This window comes from Chenopodium quinoa, unplaced genomic scaffold (genome assembly GCF_001683475.1).
Source record: "Chenopodium quinoa cultivar QQ74 unplaced genomic scaffold, ASM168347v1, whole genome shotgun sequence".
NCBI classification, from domain to species: domain Eukaryota; kingdom Viridiplantae; phylum Streptophyta; class Magnoliopsida; order Caryophyllales; family Amaranthaceae; genus Chenopodium; species Chenopodium quinoa.
In genome coordinates, this window is record NW_018744626.1 from 1,752,296 (window position 1) to 1,776,123 (window position 23,828).

Sequence of the window (23,828 nt, forward strand, 5' to 3'; positions counted from 1 at the left end):
CAAATTTTTTATCTCCCACTCAAAACTAATCACTATATCCTGATATGTTATGAGTAACATAAATTAATTTAAGTTCATTGACTAATTGATTATAATAACTCACCGGGGCCTAGACCCCAAATGGCCCCGATTGAAGGTTGCCTCTGCTTGGTTAGTTAGGGATTACTTATTTAGGGTTACTCGGTCGGTCATGGGTTACTCGGCTGATCGAGGTTACTTTCACACGGAAAACACGTTAACCAACCGAATGAATAACCCATAATAAGTAACCCCTGACCATTTGAGTAATTCCTAAATAAGAAATCCTGAATAAGTGACCCTGACCATACGATGAAAAAACACTAAAATGAAAAATTATTAAAGTTGATGATAAAAGTCAAGTGTGTCAATTACTTTAAAATGAAAGGAGTATATATGAAGGTAAATGTGTAAGATGATTATCGAAAGTAGACACATAACCAAAATGTAATCATAGAAAAGAAATTGAGGGAGTACTTCGTTTCATATTATATCACAATATTTATAGTTATTTATTCTATTTCACCCTGTCTGTTGAAATCTATTGTTGCCTACCTGTGAGTATCCTATATTAGAGAAAGAGAAGAGATATTTTCACTCTATAAGGTAGAGGATTACCTCCTAATATTACCAATTGATTTTAGTATGAAAGTTGTCAAACCTTGTTTGCGGACCAAACTCTTCTCCTCCTTGTCATTTCATATTATTTCGAAATTTAACGATAACCTATATCTCGAAATATCTCAATTGTTAATTATAAAAGGGGTTGAAATTTTTGAGAACAAATTATTGATTGATATGCATGCACATTGGGAGAGCGTAAGATTCGGAACTTGTAAAATGGAGAGTTGGGAAATTAATAACGTAGAAATAACACTTCCGTACTTGTAAAGTACGTGTACCTCGACTTTAATCACTTTACCTAAATAAATTAAAACAAACTAAATAAAGTACTATTGTTATTTGTTCATAGTAATAGAGCCAAAAGTATGAAAACAAAAGAGTACCCTTCTTTCCTTATAATTCAACCTTTAATAACACAAGAATATCTTTTAATTAATCTTGTAAAATGTAATTAATCTTCTAAGATTTGGATTATCTTGGTTGTCCTAATACAACACCAAAGTTGTACGGTCATAAAAGTTGTGCATGCTATCTGGCATGCGCAGTGGTTAATTAATCTCCATTAATCATTAATCTTTGTTAATTATATGGAGCATGTGGACTCACTTATGATTCTTATATAGGTATCTTGTAGATGTGATTTTGGATATGGTGGGTAATTATTTATAATGATGTTCAATTACAAATTTAATTTAGTTGTATAATACAGAATTTGTTTTGGTAATACTAGTACGTGTGTATCAAAAGTTGGTGCTAATGAATCTCTTAAACATCAATTATAGCTGTCAAAATTCAGTATTTGTTGATACAATTCGATGAGTTAATAATAATTAATAAGAATGCATGTACAATATATGATAATTGCTTTTGAAATGAAACTTCGTTTGTAATTGTTCACATAGGACATATGTGAGACCTGATTTCATATTATACGAGGTATATTCTTTCATTGCTACCTTCTCAAGTATCATCGAAATATAATAAGTATCAATTTGATGACGGTGAAAAATCAAACTTTCAAGATTTAAAAGTTTTAACACGAGCATTTTAATATGATGAGTACGAATTTCTAAAAAACCACTTATGAAGTGATTTGGTATTTTTCTAAAAAATAACACGAGACATTTTAACATCTACAAAAGAGATTTAGATCTACTGAATAATACATAAAAATATTCTTCATACATTGTTTTATATCGTTGTGACTTACAACCTTTTTCGGCGAGGGGGTCTATCGATCTGTTGTAGCCGTGTAGAAAATTTCCGTCTGATTCATTAGATTGCAACGGAAATATTAATCTCTTTTTCGATCTCACACAAATTTTTACCCATGAAACAACTCTATAGTAATCCATGAAATAAAAGGCAAATCCTCCATCAAAAGAGAGAAGAAAAATTCGATCTTTTAAGGAGTCAAATCCTCATAAAGAAGAAGAAAAAAAAACCTGTCTTTCAAGAGAGAAACATTCCTCTAAAAAGAAAAAAGAAGAGTTACTATAAACCTAGAAATAGAGAAAAAAAACACACAAAAATAATGATTGGAGCTTTCCATTGGTAAAAACCAATGAAACCCCTTCCAAAATTCAACAATAGCGGTTAGGGTAAAGTGATTTGGTATTTAATACGGAGTAACCTTTTATTTAAGGAAAATGTTATACATACCCCTTAGGGCTATATATAAGCATTAAATTTACACTTAAAAATCGTAAAAAGTTAAGAAATCATCAAAATATAAACACTAATTACACTGATTTACGCGTGTTTTTGTCATAAATTTTTAATTTTATATAATTTCCAAGAATGTATTGATCTTTTATACTCAACACTTGTACGAAGTATTACTTTGTACTCCATACTTCCATACTTGAACATGCAGCTTTGGGTTTTCCAACACAATCACATGCTTAAAGGTAGGCTTTTTTTTTTTTGGATAAAATATGCTTAAAGGTAGCCTAAAACTCATGTAATTGCATATTATCAAACATATTATTCCGTATTAAAAATTTAAATAATAATTCTTTCGTCATTCCTTATAAAAATATTTTCATTTGCATATCAAAAATACTCTTCTAAAAATTGATACTTGTTGGATCTTATATAATTTCACCTGGAAATCTATGTTTTCATACACATGTTGATAATCTAGTATAACTAACAAAAACTAAACTTTGACCGTATTTTTTTTGAATGCCTATCCAATTCATTGGAGCTTAACTCCAACTATATCTAGATCAAATTATGGTCGTATGTCTGGTTTATACCTTATTATAGTGGGTGACTCTCTCAATAATAGTTTCTGCATACAATAAGACTCGAATTCAATTAAATAACGAAGGCGGTAAAACGCAAGAATAAAATAAAGGCAACAGAATTGGAAATAAAAAAGGTAGGCCCAAAAAGAAGGTGGGAAAGAGAAGGGCCAAGGGAAGCGGCAAAGGTGCGGGGCCAAGACGTTCTCGAGCACAGATCGGTGGACTGCAGTGAAGTGTGGCCCTGTAAAATGAACACAAACACAATCAATTGCAGTACAGCCTCAGCACGGACGTACTCGTACTAATTTATTATGGACTGTCTTCCTATGAACCCAGCTATCCATGTTCACTCGCTTAATTTATGTCCTTTACCCCATTTTAACAGATACTATCATAAATACTTTCCGTACGATGGAGGAGACCTTTGCGTCAACTATCTTTGTGTCATAGTAACTCTGATATCATATTAGAGCAACTAATTTAATCAAAATATTAAACTGATGGTTAAATTAAGTTTAGTACTCATATTGATTTATATACTCAGGTAGTCCTATTAAATTTTAAGTATATACCTACTATTATCCGCAACAACAATTGGGAGGGGAGTGGAACCTAACCACCCAAAACTGATCCCCGAATCCGGATTAGCCCAAAGGGTGAACCGGGTAGAACACCAAAAAAAAAAAACATACTCTTTATTATTCGGGGCATTTACTTTAATTTCTAGTTCTTGTATTTTTTTTATAATGGGCTATTGGGTTTAATTGATACTGCACTTAGGGCCTGTTATTATATACTGAATTGAGCTGAACTGATTGGAGCTGTACTGAATTGAATTGAATAGAACTGAAATGAATTGTTTATGAGAGAAGAAAATTAGGAACTGAACTGGATAGAGCTAAAATGAATTGTTTATGAGAGAAAGATATTAGGAACTAAATTGAACTGAAATAATTGGAGATGAACAAAACTGAGTTAAGCTGAAATTAAGCCGAAGAGAACATGCCCTTAATTGAATAAATGTTTTTTTTTTTTTTTTTTTTTTTAAAAGCATCAACCATTACTTCGTTTGTTGATAAATAGCGATGTCAGGTTGCGGATATTGTTTAAACCTAGAGTACATCAAATGTGGTTTTTGGCTCAGTAGATCAGGAATTTTGGGTCGGGACACTAATTACGTTGCGTATGAACTTTAAATATCCTTGATTGATGTTGTTGGATTAATTCTTATTTATTTTCTTAGGTACAATGTTTTAGTCGTTGTGAAATTGATATTTGATTTAGACTAGATAATTCCACATTATTAAATTAATTGTCACAATAAGTGACCACATTGTATTGAGTCTCATCATGTAGTAATTATATGAAGTCACCCTCCATTAAACCTTAGAAAATCTCTCGTGCGTCGGTGATAGATATCTAGGGAATAATAGTGATTAGTTAATGGAAATAATTAATTAAATAAATTCATAGATATTGGTAGGTAATGAACATACAAAATGCACCACTAACGCCAAAATACAAACAAGCTAATTGGCCAATTTGTTAACTTTGAAAAAACAACGGATATGGACGTCGAGTAATGTCTGATTCCTAATATATCCCATAAATATTTGGCATCTTCTTTCAATTTGAGCATTCAAGTTACATGAAAGATAAAGAAGCAACGTGCATGTTATAATAATATTAATTTTCAAATATAAGAAAATTAATACAAAATAATAAGTAAATAATAAATATTAATTAAAGATATAATATATGGATATAATTATGATGTATGTGGTTGGGGAAATAAGAAAGAGCTGCCTTAAAAATAGCAATTTTGGTTTTTGGTTGCTCTAAATTAGCCAACAATTTTAATCAATATGATTCAAGGCTCACATGATATTGCCTAGGCGATTTTAGTGAATGAAAGAGATGTTGGATCTACCATTTACCATTCATATCAAGGCATTCTTTTTTTTTGAACATACGTCTATTATCTTTGTCTTCATGTTTTGTTATTCTTAGTTCTTGAAATTAACTAAGGTTGGTATATTTATGTTACATTATTGCGAGTTTGCGACTTGATGGATTTAGTTAGAAAGATATACAAGTTATAAACTTGAAATGCAATCAAGTGGTAAACTTGTAAATAAATCACTCAATGCAGCAATGCTCATAGATAAAACGACAAATATTTTTAGCAGGTTTACTTAAAATATTACAAGATTACCCCTTAGTTTACTCATTTGGTTATCACAATATCAAGATTTTGCACTTTTAAGATAAACACATCTCTAAACATCAAACAAATGCATATGACAATTTATAATGTTATTATGTATTTACGTGACCATGCTTTCTTGCTATTAGCAAGTTATAGCAATTTATAATGTTATTATGTAATTTTTAAGGTGTTGGTTTACAATTGAAGTATATGATTACATTATGTATTCAAATTCGTGCACACCTCTATTTCGATTATATTTACATGTAATTTGGAATTGTAATTTATAAGGTATTGGTTTACAGTTATTCTCACCTTAGGTCCAATAAGTGTACATAGTACATACCATTTATCTTTAAAGGAACATCAATTAGCAAGCTAAGTTGTCAGGCTTTGTCTATAAGCTTTGTGAAGGGCCCAAACCAAACACTAAACTGAAACAATTATAGGACATCATGGGCCCAAAGGCTTCTTATCTAAGCCTCCAGTTCAATCTCTAGTGCTGGCAATTTAAACATGGGTCCGACTCATGTTTTGAAGTACGTTGAAAGTTCGTTATGTCAATAATCAATTCATCAAACCAATTATATAATCACTTTGTGAACCAAATTGATCACTAGTTGTTGGTTAAAGGTAGCCATATTTTTTTGTGGTTGTGATTTTGTTTGGAATATTGATGATTGTTTGATTAAACAAGGTACTAGTTAATTGTTCAGGTTCTTATTAGGGTGTGTTCGACAACAACTTTTGAACTAACTTTCAATGTCTCACTTAAGTTTAACTTTTAAATAACTGTCTTTTCAAATAATAAGGTTTGACACATCTGTATGATCCAAGCCACTACATCATATCGAGGACTTAAAATTCCCGCACACTTATGATCCAAGTCACTATATCCTGGATAAATATAGTGATGTGTTGTGCTTACCATGTTAATGTTGTTCTATATGGTGTGTTTGCATGAAAATTGTGCACATTTTTGGGTTTGATTTTAGGTATTGTGTCTCTTATCTTTTATAGTTATCAATTGTGGAAGGTTTGCACTTTTAATTGTGCATGAGCGTAGCTTATTGTACAATTATTTGTGTAAATTAAATCATATAAACATAGAGCTGTTAAATCATATGCGTAAATCAATCCTAGTCAAGTTGGATCATTTTGATGTTAAGATAGTGCTAGGTGGATCGAATTTTGGTTGGAATCACTTCGGATTGTTCCCAAATTCAACAAATATATCATAGCACTATGTAAGTGTGGGATTATCTGTGTGTCGATATATGTGCAGTTGCGTTCATGTACACGTACACAATTTCACATATTTAAAAGTCTACGAGGCTACGATGGTCTTATAATCTTACCTAGCCGGTTAGCCTAATACCTTGGCTAAGATACACAACATATGATACATGAACCATAAATAAAACCATTCACAAATTTCAATTACATGAACTTAAGTTTGTAAAATAAATTTAACTTATTGAAAAGTGAGAATTATTTGTGTATCTAATGGCCAGGTATCTTATCGTGCAAGTATACTCAACAATAATCAATTAGACAAGGTCCTTTTCAACACTTAGCCCTAATCACCTACGAAGAATTAGCTAAGCGCGTATTAGGGCCTGTTCACATTTACTTAATTTTAGTTCAGTTCATTTCAGCTCCAATCAGTTCAGTTCAGTTCAACTCCAATCAGTTCAGTTCAGCTCTTGATTTCTCTCTCTCATAAAATATTCATTTCAGCTCAGTTCAGTTCAGTTCCAATCAGTTCAGTTCAGTTCATTCAGCTCAGTTCAGTAAATGTGAACAGACCCTTAGAGGATAGTTAGTAAATAAAAATTCTCAATTATTGAAAGGAGAAAAGAAAGAGAACCCAACAAGATTCAGCAGACATTTTATAGTGGTAGCCAAAATTATCATCAATGTCACCTTGACAACATAATTAAGAAAAACTAAACAAAATTATTTGGAAAATTATCTCTAGACTTCATTGCCATTATTATTGTCGTATAGACTTATTCACAGATTGAAAATCACCTCTCTATTCCATATATTTCCTGTACAAATTCTATAGCTAGCTAAAAAAAATATTGCTGGTTGATACAGAAATGCCAGAACTGTGGTAAATCACGGTAAATCACGGTTGCAGAGGTTGTAGCCTGAAATTAGAGAGCTCATGGCAAACCCCAAGAATGCCAAGAAGGCCATACTAATTGATGCACTAGCTTTCTCTGTAAACTCATCTTTCCCCCAATTAGCTTGCCAGTCATCAACCCTCGAGGCTGCTGCTGACGAGGCTGATATCAGAAGGTATGCAAGTATCTGCAAAGTTCAAAGAAGCATTCTTAGTAATCAGGCCAGAATGTATTGCTACATTAGTTAAGAAAGTTTGATGTATCAAAGATATTTGAAGACTGAATTCTACATATACATTTGTAGATGGTGTTGACATTTCCTTCTCAAGATCTGTGCTCCAAAAATCAACATGCTCAAGACAAGTCCTCAAATTACAAAGCTATCATAGAGTGTGAAGATTGACATACTAACCCTTAAAAAATTTGGTCATCTAAGCCACACAAAATTACGATGATGACGAAGTTCAGTCCAAATGTTCTCTTAATAGTAACATATCCACATAACTATTTCTTCTTCTCTTGAACGATTGCATGGTGATCATTCTGTAAATTACCTGCCATCTAAAATCTTTAAGTTTTCCTTTACTATCGGAGCTGCTGCAAGTAGTTTGAAGTAGCAGCTCAGGCAGGTTCATAATTCATCTGCCACTAATCATCATCTCCCACTACCATATGCAAATAGGTTCATCTCATTGAAGAAAATTTAAATGGTCCATACTGTCTTCCATCAGAATGTAGACAAATGGAATTTTTTTCTATCTGCTACGACCTAATCATCGATGCTAATGGCAACTCCTCATGATCTGCCAAATCCAATCCATACAGAATTAATGCAACCAAACAGTGACCTCTAAAGCCTAAATTCATCAAACTGACAACTGTGGCTAATCTAATATACTCCATAAACGACTATGACGACTTAAATCTTCATATTGTGATAAAGCATATATCCACATTTATGAATTCAATAACTTGACAGAACATATACTGTCATAACAAACATATTATGAGTTATATAAGTTTACAAGAAGCTACTTGCCTGATCCATGACAAAATCAAATTGATAGCGGAGATGATGGGTGATCACATGTTTTCCAGAGACCATATGGCTGGTGACATCATATGCCTGAAATGCTGAATATAAAAATCCAAGAATGTTCACAGATAAACAAAACCTGCAATGAAAAACTACAATGTCACTTTCCTTCAAAAAAGAAAGAGGTGTGTGGCTGATAAGTTTGGCTAATTACTAAATTCAATAAAAGGATTGATCACTCACGTGTCTAATTAAAATTTAATGATATGAAATTTGGAAGGGGACTAAGGGAATTAATATTACAAACAATCACAGACAACCCAATATATGCAGGACTTAAGCCATATATTTACAAAACTGCTGTAGCATCAATCCACAAAAGTGATAAGCAGCTTTGACGTGGATGTATTGCAGGTCACGCAGAATCAGACTAGTCTGCCCTGCATCAATTACATGGTCTTAATGAAAAAATGGGGCTAAAAAGTAGTAATTGGGAACAAGAGCAGTACTTGATCTAGGGGATTGTAAAGTTGTAAGCAGAGAAGGATGAGTGGCAAAGCCATAAATCATGCAGGCGCCCAATTACGCTCAAGTTTTGAGTGTTGAATGAAAAACAAATTCTCTTGCAAAATATTTCTCTATTTAAGTTCTTTAAACTAGTTTGAAACAAGTCAATGACTTAGACTAAGATTCTTTCCTCTACTCTTTAAGTGTCCATTAAGACCTTTCTAGAATTTGGTGGTGGTTCATGGATTAAGTCCTGAATTTAAACCCTAAAAGGCAATTCTAACTTTTGGGAGGAAGGGTTTAGTTTTGTTGATGTATTGTGAATTCTAATAGCATTTGTCCTTAACACATTCAGCCAGCAAGCCACCTATCTTTATTCCCTAAAACTCCAAAATTAATAAACCTTCAGCCATCATAATCAAAATTTTAACCAACATTTAACCTATCTTCGAAACAAAAGCCCAAAATATCCTGATTTAGTCCCATTTAAAGCCCAGAAGCTTCTCAAATATTTTTTTAAAGCTTCTAAAACCCTCAAAAATGAATCAGAATACTGGAACTCAACCAAACTCATCTTCCAACACCAAAAAAACAATAACACACAGCTTGAGCATTAACTTTTTTCTACTCACATGCATCAGTACAAGAAGAGAGTTAAGAGGTACAAAGGTGAATTAAATTGGACAGAGAGGACTAGAGGAGGGTTAGAAATGACAATGAAATGGGTGTGCTTTATTGAAGTGAGGATTGATGATAGAAAGTTGCTTCTTTAGGAATAAAAAGAGGAGAATAATGGTTTAGAACACTCTTAATTGTATGATTCGAAAGGTGAGAACTGAACACACATAGTTAAGGCTACTCACGATGGCATATATAGCCAATCAAACCACAATAGACCACCATTGTAAGTTCTATTTAACATGAAACAACTAATAATAAAAAGAAGAAAAATTGATATCAGGTTGACGGTTGACCCCATTCGCGCAAAGAGATGTAAAGCTCACACACAATACCATGAAAATAGATATCGGGCAAGAAACTTAACAAGCAAGTAGCAAGTGCTTCAACAGCCTAACATGCTACCTCAATTAAGATCAATGCCTCAACTGCAGACTGTTATAAAGCTTTGGTTTAGCAAGCTAGACAAATGGCAAACTATGGTTGACATATTGTGATGCTTATAAAGACTAGGGGTGAACATGGTCTAGTTTGGTGCGGTTTGTGTATAAACCAAACCAAACCGCAAAATACGGTTTGGTCAATTTTCCAGACCAAACCAAACCATATTATTATTGAAACCAAACCAAACCAAACCGTAATAATGCGGTTTGGTGCGGTTTGGTTTGCGGTTTATGATGAGACGACATTTTTTCCTAAAAATTGTCAAATATTAATAAATTTATAATAAAGTTCAAATAATTAGCCCAAACGGATTAAATTATACTACAAAGTTTTAATAAAATTAACAACCAACTAATCAAGTGCTAACACAAAAACACATAATAAAAATAATACATAACAAATTAACAACGGAAAAAACATAATACATTTGTCCCAAAAAAATAAATTCATACTACATTATAGATTTTAATAATTGGCAGCAACTTGACAACATCAGGGGCTACATTATGCAATATCAATGATTGCCGGAGCTAAACTGATCTTGGAGTATAGTATTATACTGAATTACTGACCGTCTTCTAATGATTTTTCATGTTTTTTATTATTATTTTTTTCTTTTTTAAAATATATAATAACTATTTTATTTTTTATAAATATTATATAAATATTAAAATGCGGTTTACTGGTTTACGGTTTGGTTTGGTTTATAATTTTTGAAAAACCAAACCAAACCGCAAACCGTATTTCCCAAACAATCGAAACCAAACCGTAATTTTCCAAACCGTAAACCAAACCAAACCGCTAAAATCTGGTTTGGTTTGGTTACGGTCCAGACCAAACTCTGCACAGCCCTAATAAAGACAATGCCCCTACGTAAAAAGAAGATTTTTATTATACTAAAAAAAACATACAGTCCGTGCAAGTAAATGACTTCAAAGAACATACAGTCTGTTTGGTTAGTGGTCATAAATCATGGGAATGATAATAAATTTGTGGGCAATTTTATCAAAAAATCCCCATGTTCACTACCATGGTAATAGAACTCCATCCCCATACATGTGATTTTCTTTATGAGTTTCCATTACCACCATGCAAATGGTAATGGATGGTAATAAAAATTTATGAAGAAAATGAGGGTATAGAGACGAGGCACACTGCACACATTACCATTGGTGATGACAGACAACTTTTTCACAAATTACGCATAAATTCATTATCATTTCCACGATTCATAACCATCTACCAAATGTGCCAATAGGAAGACAATTTCGTACCCAATTAATCAGGTTTAATTTAAGCTACACGGCATTGATAAAACTATCAATTACGAGTAACAAAGTTTGTAAAGAAGGATGCTTGATAACCTTTCCCAAGAATCCAGGAGATATTTAGAGGCAAACCAAATTAGGCATATCCTAAGACTTTGTTAAGAAAAACATTTACCAATTCCAGCTACCTTCAACGAAAAGCACAAGATTCAAACTTTGAGAGGAGATATGGATATACAAAATGATGAGAAAAATGTACCAATCTCAATCACAGAAAATCTATGCAATATCACTAAAAATAGGGGAAAAGAACTTTTAGAATATATAAATCCTAGAAAATTTTACAAATTTACAACATTATCACCAATCAAGAGCTCAGATTAAGTTTTCTTAAATGAAGAAAACGATACTACTCCCAAAATTTTAAAACACAAAAACCACCCAAATCATTATCTGAACACTACAAAATTCACCCATAATATATTTTTTTTATCCATCAAATATATAATAACAGTCAACGAGCTTAGCTATTGTTTAAGCATTGGTGGTGATGACCAATACGCTCGATTAAATCCCGTCTATATCATTGTCCTTTATTCCCTTTGACACCACCAATTTAAATAACCTCAATAAAAAAAAATTTAAAAAAATTGAAATTGAACCCAATACACCAAAAATGCCAAATAATTGAAATTAACACCAAAAAAGATAATATTTTATGTAACAGAGCAGAAAATTAAAAAAAGAAAAAACCTGTATTCTTTATAACGATCAAAGGAATCACCACTCCAACCCTGAGTTCGATCAGCAGCCATAACCGAGAAAGAAATCAAACAAAACCCAATCTCAAGAACCCTAACCCCTAAATTCACTTTCTCAACAACTCCCTCTTTCTTCGATTGCCTCCCAATTATATTCTCAACACCCGGAAACCTAACCTTTCTCTCTCCTCCACCCTCCCCAAAACGACGCCGGTTTGCGGTGGCTCTTCTTCCCGGCGATGAAGGTTGACGTTGACGAGATGGTGCGGAGGAGATGGGAAATTACCGGCGTCTTTGGGAGGTGCAGGAGCAGGCGAAGTTAATGGTGAGTAGTACTTTTCGAGTGCTAAGATTGGGCTGCCATTTTTGGGGAAGTCGAGCTCGTTGTCGTCGGATCGGTGGGGTGACTCGGATCGGAGTGGGGACTGGGGTGACTCGTTCGACTTGGGCTGAGTGTTGTTGGGCTTCAGTTGGGCTTGGAATTGGGGTTGGGGTTGGGCTGGTGGTGGTGGTGAGGGTGGTTTGGAAGGTTGAGAGACTGATAATGGTGGTGGGCGAGGTGGTTTATGGTGGGTGTTGTTCTGCATTTTTTAGAGAGAGAAGATGAATGAAAGAGTTTGAGATGGGGTGTAGAGAGAAAGAGAGAGAGGGAGAGGGGAGAAGATAAAGGGTGGGAAGAAGAAGAGAGTAATGTTTGTTTAAACTTTGAAGCTTTTCAAAAGGAGTTGAAGATGGAGGTTTTTGCTGGGTCCCTTGTTTTTCTTTTAACTTGTTTGACACTTTGACTGTTTGACATAAAATTGGAGTGGTCCTAACACCTATTCTGATTTACTAAATTGAACGAAGTGAACTGATTAGAGTTGAATTGAAATTAAGCCGAAGAGAACATTCTTTAGGCTATTTCTTTTAATTTCCCCCTAATATTCCCTGCATTTAATATTAAAATTTTCCCTTAACATTAAATTTTATAATATTAGCAAAAAAAAAAAATAATCTTAATTTAATACTACATAAGTAATTTTTTTAAAAAATAATAAAATATCATATAAAATAAGGATTCCAACTCCATAAACCAAATATACTACGAATTTGACATTCGGTCGCCTTAATTTTACTTATTTTAGGTTTAATAGGTTCAATTTAGGAAAAATAAATTCTGATAAGTGATAATCAATTTCAAATTACATCTAAAATAAGTTCTAAAAGTAATAAGTTTAGATAAGTAAACATGAGGTGAATAGAGCACATTCTTACCCTCTCCTTTCAATTACCTACACATGATTTATTTTCCATTATTTAATGCTCTAACAAACATTTCCGTTCATTTTGTCTCTGCAAAGAGTATAACAGCTTTTACAATTTAAATTTTCACCCAGTGATGAATGATATCCTAATTCATTTAGGGCATGTTCACATTTACTGAACTGATTCGAGCTGAACTGAATTGATTCGAGCTGAACTGAACTGATTGGAGCTCAACTGAATTGAATTGAGCTGAAATGAATATTTTATGAGAGAGGAAAATTAGGAGTTGAAATGAACTGATTGGAGCTGAACTGAACTGAAATTAAGTAAATGTAAATCGACCCTTATTTCATTGATGTAGTTTGAGTGAATGTATATAGCATGAAGGGTTTACCTTAAGGCTTCTTGATGCATTTATGAAATCATAAGGGTATCTAATGCATTTTTACTAACCCCATTGCTCCTTATGAAAATTCCCTATAAATAATTTATAATTCATCAAAAATATTTAAGTTTAGCAAATATAAAAATTGTCAAGAACTATATAGAACATCTGAAAATATGAATAAGTTATTTGTCCTCGGTATTTCCTTTAATTTTCCATCCATATATATTTTGCATGTTAGTCAATCATCTAATTAATCGACTATGAGGAGAACACCTATACAAATTACCTACCAAGTAGTCTATTTAACATCCCTATAAATAAGAATTTAAGTACATCATGGTACTATAAGTAGATGATTATGTGATTTGCAACTCTTTTCACCAACACAATGCAACACGGTTAAGTAAAACACAAATGGTATATGGTACCTTACCTTCATCTTAGACCACATGCTACATTTTCAATAAGCTACATTGTATATACCAAAAGGCACACGAAAGAAAAGCATCATCTTCTTTACTTTTTAGCACTAAAATCCTCTAGTTTTTCCCTTTAATTAACCACTAAAAAGTACAAACAAAAACAAAGAGTAAGAAAAACTGCTTTTGATGTCTTAAATTACAAAAAGAATCCAAAAACCATATTGTTTTGCTTTTCTCTTATTCTTTCCACTTAAGAAGTTGTGACTATTTTTGCATGGTTTCCCACTTTGTAATATAGATTCACAAATCACAAGGTGCTTTTAACAAAGTTTATACCAACTTCTTTTGCTGTGTCTATATATATGATTACACCTTCAATTATTTGATCATTTTTTTTTGTGCTTTACATTTCTTTAGTCTACCAACCAAAAGACCACAAATATCTCCACTCACTCATTCGAGAGGTTGGGCAATATTATTTAGAGTATTGTGTTCAAACTTAGCGTACATTTGAATCCAAACCAAAATAATTCAAAGAGAAATAACAATTATGAAAATAGTATAGTGCACCTGGGTGCACCATGCGCATGGTGCGCCCGGAAAGAACATTAGACATATTTTAAAGAACATGGGCAAAAAAAAGAACATGCTAGTGTTAGAAAAAAGACCATACTCCCTATGTTTAACAAAAGAACATGTTTGTGTTTGACAAGAACATGACATTACAAAGAACATAAAGTCTTTACAAAAAGATCATGTTATTTTTCATGGTTATTTAGGTGTTGAACGTGTTTGAAAAAGAACATTATATTTGACAAAAAAGAACATGTTTGTGTTTGACAAAGATGTAGGTGATCATTGGGTGGGCCGGGCCAAGGTTAAAAAATCAGCTCGCTTCTCGGGTCGGGCCAAATTTTGGGCCGAAGTTTTTGTGCCCAAAATTGTCCGGCCATGCGGGCTTTTCGGGTCGAGTAAAAAAATCAACTGAAATGCATAAAACGCATTCCCAAACCCGCCCAATAAATTAAATTTAAGGGCCGGGTCCGACCCGATTTGGGGGCGAAAAAATTCTGCCCAAAACCCGTCCAAAATCGGGTCGGGCCGTTCTAACTTTGATCACCTCTAGCCAAAGAACATAAAGTCTTTACAAAAAGAACATGATAATACATTAAAGAACATGTTCTTTTTTCTGGTTACTCGAGTGATTGATTTTTTTTATTTTTTTTTTAATGTACATACATTAAAGAATATATTGTATAATATAAAGAACATATTGTATAATATAAAGAACATATAGTTCAAACTCAAAGAACATAATCATCAAACTTAAAGAACATATTATGCTCATGTTCTTTATAAATATATATAATGTTCTTTTTTTGCCCATGTTCTTTTAAATATACCTTATGTTTTTTTCGGGTGCACCATGCGCATGGTGCACCCGGGTGCACCAACCATACATTATAACAATTATTTAAATTGATACAAGACATTAATTTTATCATCTTAGTTTAGAATCTAAATTAGAAATGTATACTTTGTTGAGTTGTTTTAAATATCTCAAGGCAGTAATATTGTTTATTGCAATTTTTTAGGTCAACAACATTCGTGTTGTTGGCCCTAGGAAGTTGCGAAGTTGCCAAATTTATGTTGTTTTTCAACTATAGTGTGATTAGTTTAAGGTTCAGGTCAATTGCTACAAAAACTTCATGTCAATAGATGCCCGCATTTCTCCTCAATTACTCTTAAAGAATCAATCGCTCAATCTTTTATTAAGGGGAAAAAAAAACGTGTCCGGACTTCCCTGTTCAAAAATTAGAAAAGTGTTCTAATCATGACCTTCCTAGATCTTTAAATTTGTACAGTAGCACTCAAAAATGCTGTGGCAGTCTGGCAGAGGCTCCCTGTTACAGATAGAAGGGCTTAAAACATGATCTATTGATAAAAAAAAGTAACATAAAGTAGTGAAAGTAAGCCCAATTACGTGTGACTTTCTAATTTGGAAGCCAAAGTTGATAATATCACCACATAACAGATAAATTGGTAAAATGGTAAAGGTTATCTCAATGGAAAAAAAATAAAAAGAAAGCCCTAATCATATGAAGCTTTTGTATGATACTAGTATATTACATGCCCAATATAACTGAAACTTTTATCACATCTCTGAAAGTCTGAAATCTACCAAAGGGAAAAAGAATTGAAGAGGATAAGTCATCTAAAGTGTATATGAGATTAAAGTATCACACCTTATCATAAAAGCAGTATAGTGTAATAGTTAATGACTTTATGCACATACAAGATAAATAAAGACTAGTGTGCTGTAAAGTATCCAGAGCGCTGAAGATGTCCGCAGATGGGAGGGGAGGAGCAGTAGTCGCAGCAAGGGGGTGCAGTGAGCGGCAAAATTGTTCATGATGTGTACCAAGGCGCAGAAGCAAGGGCAGTCATACCAGCCTTCATGTTCTCATGTCTCTTTCTATATCTTTTTCTAAGCTAAGGGTGTAAATGTAAGACAGTAAAGATGGAAGTCCAATAGCTCACTCAGGCAGATTTAATCTGTTAAACAGAACGAGGAAGCTTTGCTCTGGGACAACATAGAGAAAACCAAGATCTGCTCCTCGGAAATAAGGTCCCACACCCTGCATAATCAACCTCATAAGCAACAAAATCGTTCAAGAGGAAATAGGATGAATGGGCAGTACTTTTGGTTCTCTTTCAAACAATATTCATGGTATAAAACCTATAATAATTACCTTGCCATTCAGTTGAAGAAGTTCACCCTCAACCCACTTGGGGTTCTTGAATCCAAATTCTGCAATCCTTCCTTGCCCTTTATAGCTTGTTACCTTTACAAAAGCAGATTATAGATTAACAAATTTATAATAGTTGACCAACCTGCATGAGCACAAATTTCTTGCACATCTTATGAAAATATTACCACTCCGAGTTCATCTGGATAAATGCTCCGATTGGAAAGACGACTCCCTCTCCCAATTTTAGCACGGAAAGTCACCTAATAGTAGCACAAAACATATAACCAAGGAATATTCATACAGCTAATACAAGAAACAATAGACAAGTAGTCAGAGGAAATGACAAAAACATCAATGGTACTGGGAAATATACAAACCTGACCAGCGGGAACATTAAGGTCTCCAGTAAGCTTAACAGCCTCAACGTATTCGAAAAATTCCATACCTGAGGAGCCCTCTAGTTCATTCCCATTGTTCCAGTGACCAAATTTGCGCCTTAATTGAACTATCTCAGTTCCATAAGGTCCAAAAGAACCAACATATAGTCCTGCATGCCATGATAAAATTGTATCTGAAAACACTATTCCAACTTGAATATGCTATGTTGCTAAGGGTGAGGAATAGCAATCTTTACCATTAAAAGGATCTAAATTGCCTCTGGGAATCTGTATTCTATTAAATTTTGTGAATTCAGAAAGTTTGCTCTTCTTTTGTGCCTGACTGACTGCAAGCTTAACAATTTCACGCACATTCTTGGATACCTAAGGCAGGTGCAGCAGTGTATAGTTAGTCTTCATCTCTTAAGGAGAAAGTAGATAACGGAGATTTCAAGTCTTTTCTTGGTAGGAGTGAAAGCAGGAAAGAAAAAATGAGGAGTTAAACTCTAAGATACAATACAAATTTATCTTTTTACAGGTGTAATGGGAAATAGTTAATGCAGTCTTTAGCTAACCTTGGGTGAAATTTTCTCACTGCCCAAAAATGCCTTGGCAACATCAGAGGGCATGAGATCAGAAACACCTTGAGTTAAAGCAGCTACTTTGACATTAGATGCCATACTTTCTTCACTTCCACGTATACCAGGAATATGTAAAATGAAAGAATCTTTTTCTGTGTCACTGATTTCAGCTGGCGAGCGGATATACTCCTCTTTAGATAAAACATCATCCTCATTATGGACAATCCCACCAACAAAAACCTTCATATCAAGATCTTTCTCATCTTCACTAGAATCGCTATCTCCTTCCATCCTAATCCCATCGCTCTCATCCTCAACCTCATCCAATTTATCAACTTCATCATCATCAGAATTTTCATCATCTTCCTTAGAATCTTCCTGTGTCAATTGCTTCACAGCATCACTGTCCACGACTTGGTCTCCGATGCTAATGTTCATGACCTTAACATTCAGTCCTGGAATTTTATCTTTAAGAAAATTAATCACACTCTTTATTCCTTCCTCAGTAGCCCCTTCAATGTTCAAAATTTTCTCTTCTTGTTTCTCTGTCTTATCTTTGTTAGCTTGATCATCCACTGCAGACGAATTTTCAGCCTCACTATTTGGTGATTCTCTGGTCGGTTTTGGCTGCAAACTAGCAGAGGTCATTTGATTACTTTTAGATTTCTGTAAGTACACAACCTGCCACAGAAACATATCCTCAGTCATATTCAATAAGTTGAAGGGCTCGATTGCACAATTCTCCCCCCTCCCCCCCACACAAAACACACACACACACACACACACACACACACACACACACACACACACACACACAGCAACAAGCCCAAGATGCTTAGCCATGTGGCTGGATTACATATGCGAGCAGGATCAAGAGAAACCGTGGGAAGGAGAGGTAGTGGAGCAGCAATTTCAGAAGGAAGAAGACAAATGCTGGCAGGGGTAGGTAGGATCTTTTTGACAGTTTTTGTTGTGAGAGTGTGTACACATAAAAAAAGGAAGAAGGGTAAGGTATAGGTAGCTTTTGTGTATTGAAGGAATTGTGAGAGTAGAGACCTATAGTCACCTTGTGAAGATTGGTGGTCTCAAGCCACTGTTTGTAAGAAACTTTGCTCATCAATCAAGAAGCCTCCTTTATTGAGTTTATTCCCTCAATCTGCTCTTCTTATCTAAATAAATTTTTCTCACTGTGACTATTGGTAGTAAAAAAACAACAAAAGAAATGTAAAGAAAAGTATAAAAAGAAAAATAGAATATTATAAAATGATTAGAGGTCTCATGCAGGCATAATTAGGTGGATGGGATGAGACAACAGGGAGGTTGTGAAATTTAAAGAGATGCTGAAGTTCCTAGACCCTCACTTTTCTATTTTAGAAAGATATGATCCAAGCGATCTCAATCAATTGTCCATATATAAAATATAAGCACCAACTGTTCATGAACTACACGATATAGAGATAAAATAAATCTTACAACTCACTTGCATTGCATATGTACCATCAGTGTCTTTGACTACATATATTTCAAATAATGTGGTTCCAGGAGAGGCAGTTACAAGCTGTCTGTCATCAAGTAAAAAACCAATAACTATTAGTCATGATTGAAAGCTTCAGTATGTCTTCATAGATTACTAGCACAACGTCTCCTCACCTTGGCGTGTAAGTACGGCCAATGAATTTGCCAACACCAGGAGTGATACGTACAAGCCGGCCAAATGGGTCATCTGAATCCTTTGCATTGCCTATCCACCACCCCACCTGCAATTATACAACAAAGAAAATAAGAAAGAAACAAAAAACTCACAAATATAAATTCACTAAGGGGCTGACACACAACATCCCTCAAGACCACCAAACAGTGTGTTGAGATCTAACCCTTATGTCATAAGTATACATTCTACAACGGTCTATTTTCAAGTTTTAATAGCACAGTCTAGTTTTAAGTTCAACTATTACGCAATTCCAGTATTCAATTGCATGTTTTGGTAAAAATTTGACCTATATACTTTACACTGGAAGTCTTGAAACTCTTAACTACGCCAAGGATTCAAAATTGACAGAAGCAAGTCACTCAATTCCATCTGCAATCAAATCGCTAAAGCAGGCCTCTGTCAGCTTTTGTTACTAATTCAAAGCCCACTAAATTAATTAAACAGTCATCAAGTCAGAAATGCTAACTTATGGCCATCACTCATGATCCAGAATTACAGGCTATATTGTAAGGTCTTTAACAATGCTCATGATAAGAGAAATTTTCAAGCTATCAAGACCACTATCATCACCATTCATCACCTTATATTATGTCTTGTATCCATTATCGCATACTATTTTTATTAAAGTCAAGATTGTCTTCCAATAATCAGAACAACCAAATGCACGCCCCCCCAAAATACCTTTGACTCAATGATGCCCTAGTGAAATACCACTACAATGCACAATTGTTAAAGTCAGTTACTAATCTTTCTAGCCTTCCTTCTCTTCTACCCCTAGTCCCCTACCCTAAACAAAAAACAAGACAAAGGAGGCAAAAAAGGGAAGTATACTCTCCCAGATAAACCTGAATAACACTCAATTGTATGTTCTATAACCTAGGAATCTCAAACAACCAACAAAAATAATTAAAACAGCGGTGACTAAAGATAGCATGACATATTGCCAACATCTAAAGGACATAGCCTAACCGACTATCACATACACACCATAACAATCTCCCTCAATATTTCTTGAGTCATAAGCAAATATGTTTGAGGACAAGAAACATATTCCTTTGGTAAAATTTCACACATTTTTGTCCTGTTCTAGTGCCCCATGAGGGTGTAACCATCCCTTTCATGTATGCCAAGCCTGCAGCCACATAAGATACTAAATGCCACCACTTATACATTAAAAAAAAGATATCAAATCACCAGAATCAACAATCATAGAGCTCAAAATTTCAGAAAACATAACAATTAGCAATACGAAAGTATTTTAGTTGATAGAAATGGGTTGATTTATTAAATGTAAAGCCAAGAGTGAAGAGTCTAGCCTGCTCTTGATTTTACAGTTCTTTTAATACAGCTGAAATTTTTTCTTAAGGCATGTGACCAATTGGGCTAGAGCTAAAGTCAACAGATTAGGAGTGAGCCTTGATCAAGCTACTTGGCTTCACAAAAGCAAATTAAACCATTAATTTCTAGATAATCAAGAATAAGTAGCGTGCCAAACTTCATATTGATCTTCGTAGAAATCCAATATAGCCAAGTAAAAAGCCTACTAATACTCCAGGTACCTACTAATACTCCAGGTTAGAAATGAGCTTCAATTGAGTACCTACTAGTACTAGTTTTTTGCTATATAAGGTAGAAGACAGTTAAATGCTCAAAATTTATATTGTACTTTAGTTGAGTAGCAGTCCAATCTAGCCAAGTAAAAAGTTGAGTCTAGATGAAATTTCCAACCTATCATTGGTCCATCACTACATATTTAATCAATGCCACCTGACAAATAAAGGTCACTAAAAGATTGTCCCTTAGAGAAAAAGAGATATAGCACGGAACAGAAATCACAAATGGCAAGAAATATAATGAACAAATAACTGTAAACTAAAATTACCGTAGAACAGAAAGCATACTATACGTAATGAGCTCCAGTCATTTCACTTTCAGCACTAAGTGACCCAATATAACCCAAAAGCCTTGGCAGCAAGCCATCAAGCTTCAAAATCAAGAATCTGTCCGCAGATTAAATTCTACCCAAGACAATTTCTAATAGGCTTAGTCTAGCACTATCATGGTAAAAGTCCACAAGAAGACACCAACTTACTAAATTAAATTCCAAAATTAAAAGGTAAGGAAGCAAATTAATGTTGCCTTCGATATAAGATTCTAGTTCAAATGAATGAAAGACAAGAGGTGAATGACTTTTAGTATCATGCATATAGCATTCATGGATGCATAGCTAGCAGCTAATTGGGACTGAAGACAGCTCAGGAGACCAAAAATATTACCAAACCACTTCCTGTGCTTCTTGAAAGCATCGAGGCATCATGGTAACGCTCTTCAGCAATTGCATTCTGCAGCCAAAGAACAAAGATCTTGATCAAAATGAACAGTTTTCTGCATGTGTCTCAACTTCAGCGATTACAAACCTAAGCAGTAATGTACCTTCAACTCAGACATTATCTCAGCCACAGTGTCTTTTGAAGTAGCTTCCACAATAGCAGCTTTCAATTTTGCAGCTTCTTCAAAATCCTCCTTTTCAACAGCTTCTTCAAGCTGGAACTGCAAAAAGGAATATAAATGTGTAAATACATGCATTTCTTGAAATACAATCCACCCTATTTAGAAGGAATTGCTGCAAAATTAGAGATCAGTTTCACAATACCAGAGGGTTTTTGGTAAATATTGCATTGTAGGATACAAATAGATTGGGCTCATATGATAGATTTACCATTTGGTGTTTAGTGTACACTCCATAGTAGAAAAGAATAAGATATTTACTATTTCAAAATACCTAATAAGAGGTTCATTTTAAAACATTTGAAGATATATTGTTGCAAACGCCAATAAAAAAACCCTAAAAGAGTAGCTAGCTATTAAACAGTTCTAAGCAGAATCCAAACAGTTAGCAGATGAACTGATGAATTTCACGAGTACTGCTAATTTAGAAAAACCTAATAATTCTGCCATCTAATTGTCAAATTTTCCACCATGGTCTGTTATTTCCTAATGGTAGCTTCTAATTGCAAAACAAAGCCTACGATTCTAGACAGACGGACAAAGCCAGATAAGGATATTACCATTAGGTCTGTTATTTCCTATTGGTAGCTTCTAATTGCAAAACAAAGCCTACGATTCTAGACAGACGGACAAAGCCAGATAAGGATATTATCCTTTATGGTGACAGGATCATTGGCTTACGCTGTTTTTCTTATTCTTGTAAGCCTAAATTGAGTCTAATGAGAGTAAACAATACGGATTACCTAGTAGTCGCGAAAAGAAAATATGAGACAGCATTTACAATCACAAGATGACTAGATCCAATCAAAGTCCTCTCTCACAACTTCTGCTGCCTAGCAGACAACTCCAAGCTTGAATGTATAGAATTCTAATATGACACAAACCTCTTGCAATCATTGCCATCATCAAACTGGCTGAATTCGCCATTGAACCAAACAACAGCACAATGAAACTCCATTCTTTTACCCTATTCTAATGACTTAATTTTTATTATTTCTTGAATAGTATCCAAAATAAGACTAATTGCAGTCACAAGCTTTTTTATAAACAAACAAACAAAAAACACTTCAAACTATATTAGCAACAGGGCAGCACTATCTTCACCCATTCAACAAAAAAATAAAAATAATCTTTTACATAATAATTCAACAAAATTAAAGGAAAAAAATCCCACAAAATTCAAGTAATTCTAATGATTACACAAACTAGGATACAAAATTCCCCAAATAGTAAACAACCCAGATAAAACAACAAAAATCGAAAACACCCAATTGATAAATTTCCACTATAAGCCAGAATTCAAATTGACACCATAAATAGAAGAAAAAAAAAAGGATAAAAGGGTAATAAAAAAGTACCTTAAGAACAGAAGAAAAGCTCTCAGCTTGTTCAATTTCAGAAAAGTGACGATTCCATCGATTCCAATCCCAATCATTGCTACTATTATTGGAATTACTAATACTGGTATAATTCTCATTATTGCTGATATTACAACGGCAACACAAATTCGACAAACTGAAAAATCTGGGATGACCCACAAATTTTCTGAGAGAAACAGTGTTACTGCTGCTGTTAATATGATGTTGCTGCAATTTCTTCAAGAGGAAATTGTACGAAGAAGATGGAGATGAAGATGAAGATGGAGGAGAAGATAAAGAACCAGTAGTTTGGGGAAGAGGGATTGTGCGGCCCATCCCCCATGGGCTCGTCATCGCCATGTTTTCTTCTCTCTCTTCTTGATTGTGCAGAGTGCAGAGGCAACTCTGTAGGATCGATGAGTTTGTTCTTGGAGAGAGAGAGAGAGAGAGAGAGAGAGAGTGAATGTTGTGGGCTTTGGACCTCTTGTTTCTATGTATGTGGATAGACCCTGTGTAGGATTTAATTTTCGGCTAATCATAAGTTGCCACCCCAAGA

The 23,828-nt window shown here is 34.1% G+C and overlaps 1 protein-coding gene and 1 pseudogene across 1 annotated transcript; both read right to left on the reverse strand.

Moving 5' to 3' along the window:
- Positions 1-6,957: 6,957 nt before the first annotated feature.
- On the reverse strand, positions 6,958-12,757 carry LOC110700861 (annotated as a pseudogene).
- A 3,285-nt stretch (positions 12,758-16,042) lies between these two features.
- Positions 16,043-23,768, reverse strand: LOC110700402 (protein EXECUTER 2, chloroplastic-like). Its single transcript, XM_021877945.1, has 11 exons — positions 23,273-23,768; positions 21,840-21,956; positions 21,683-21,748; positions 19,346-19,452; positions 19,176-19,257; positions 17,690-18,376; positions 17,372-17,498; positions 17,115-17,284; positions 16,923-16,997; positions 16,738-16,830; positions 16,043-16,623 (listed from the first exon to the last, which is right to left on the reverse strand). The coding sequence occupies exons 1-11, from the start codon at positions 23,630-23,632 to the stop codon at positions 16,522-16,524; spliced, it is 1,986 nt and encodes a 661-aa protein (XP_021733637.1). The 5' UTR covers positions 23,633-23,768; the 3' UTR covers positions 16,043-16,521.
- Between the last annotated feature and the right edge of the window lie 60 nt (positions 23,769-23,828).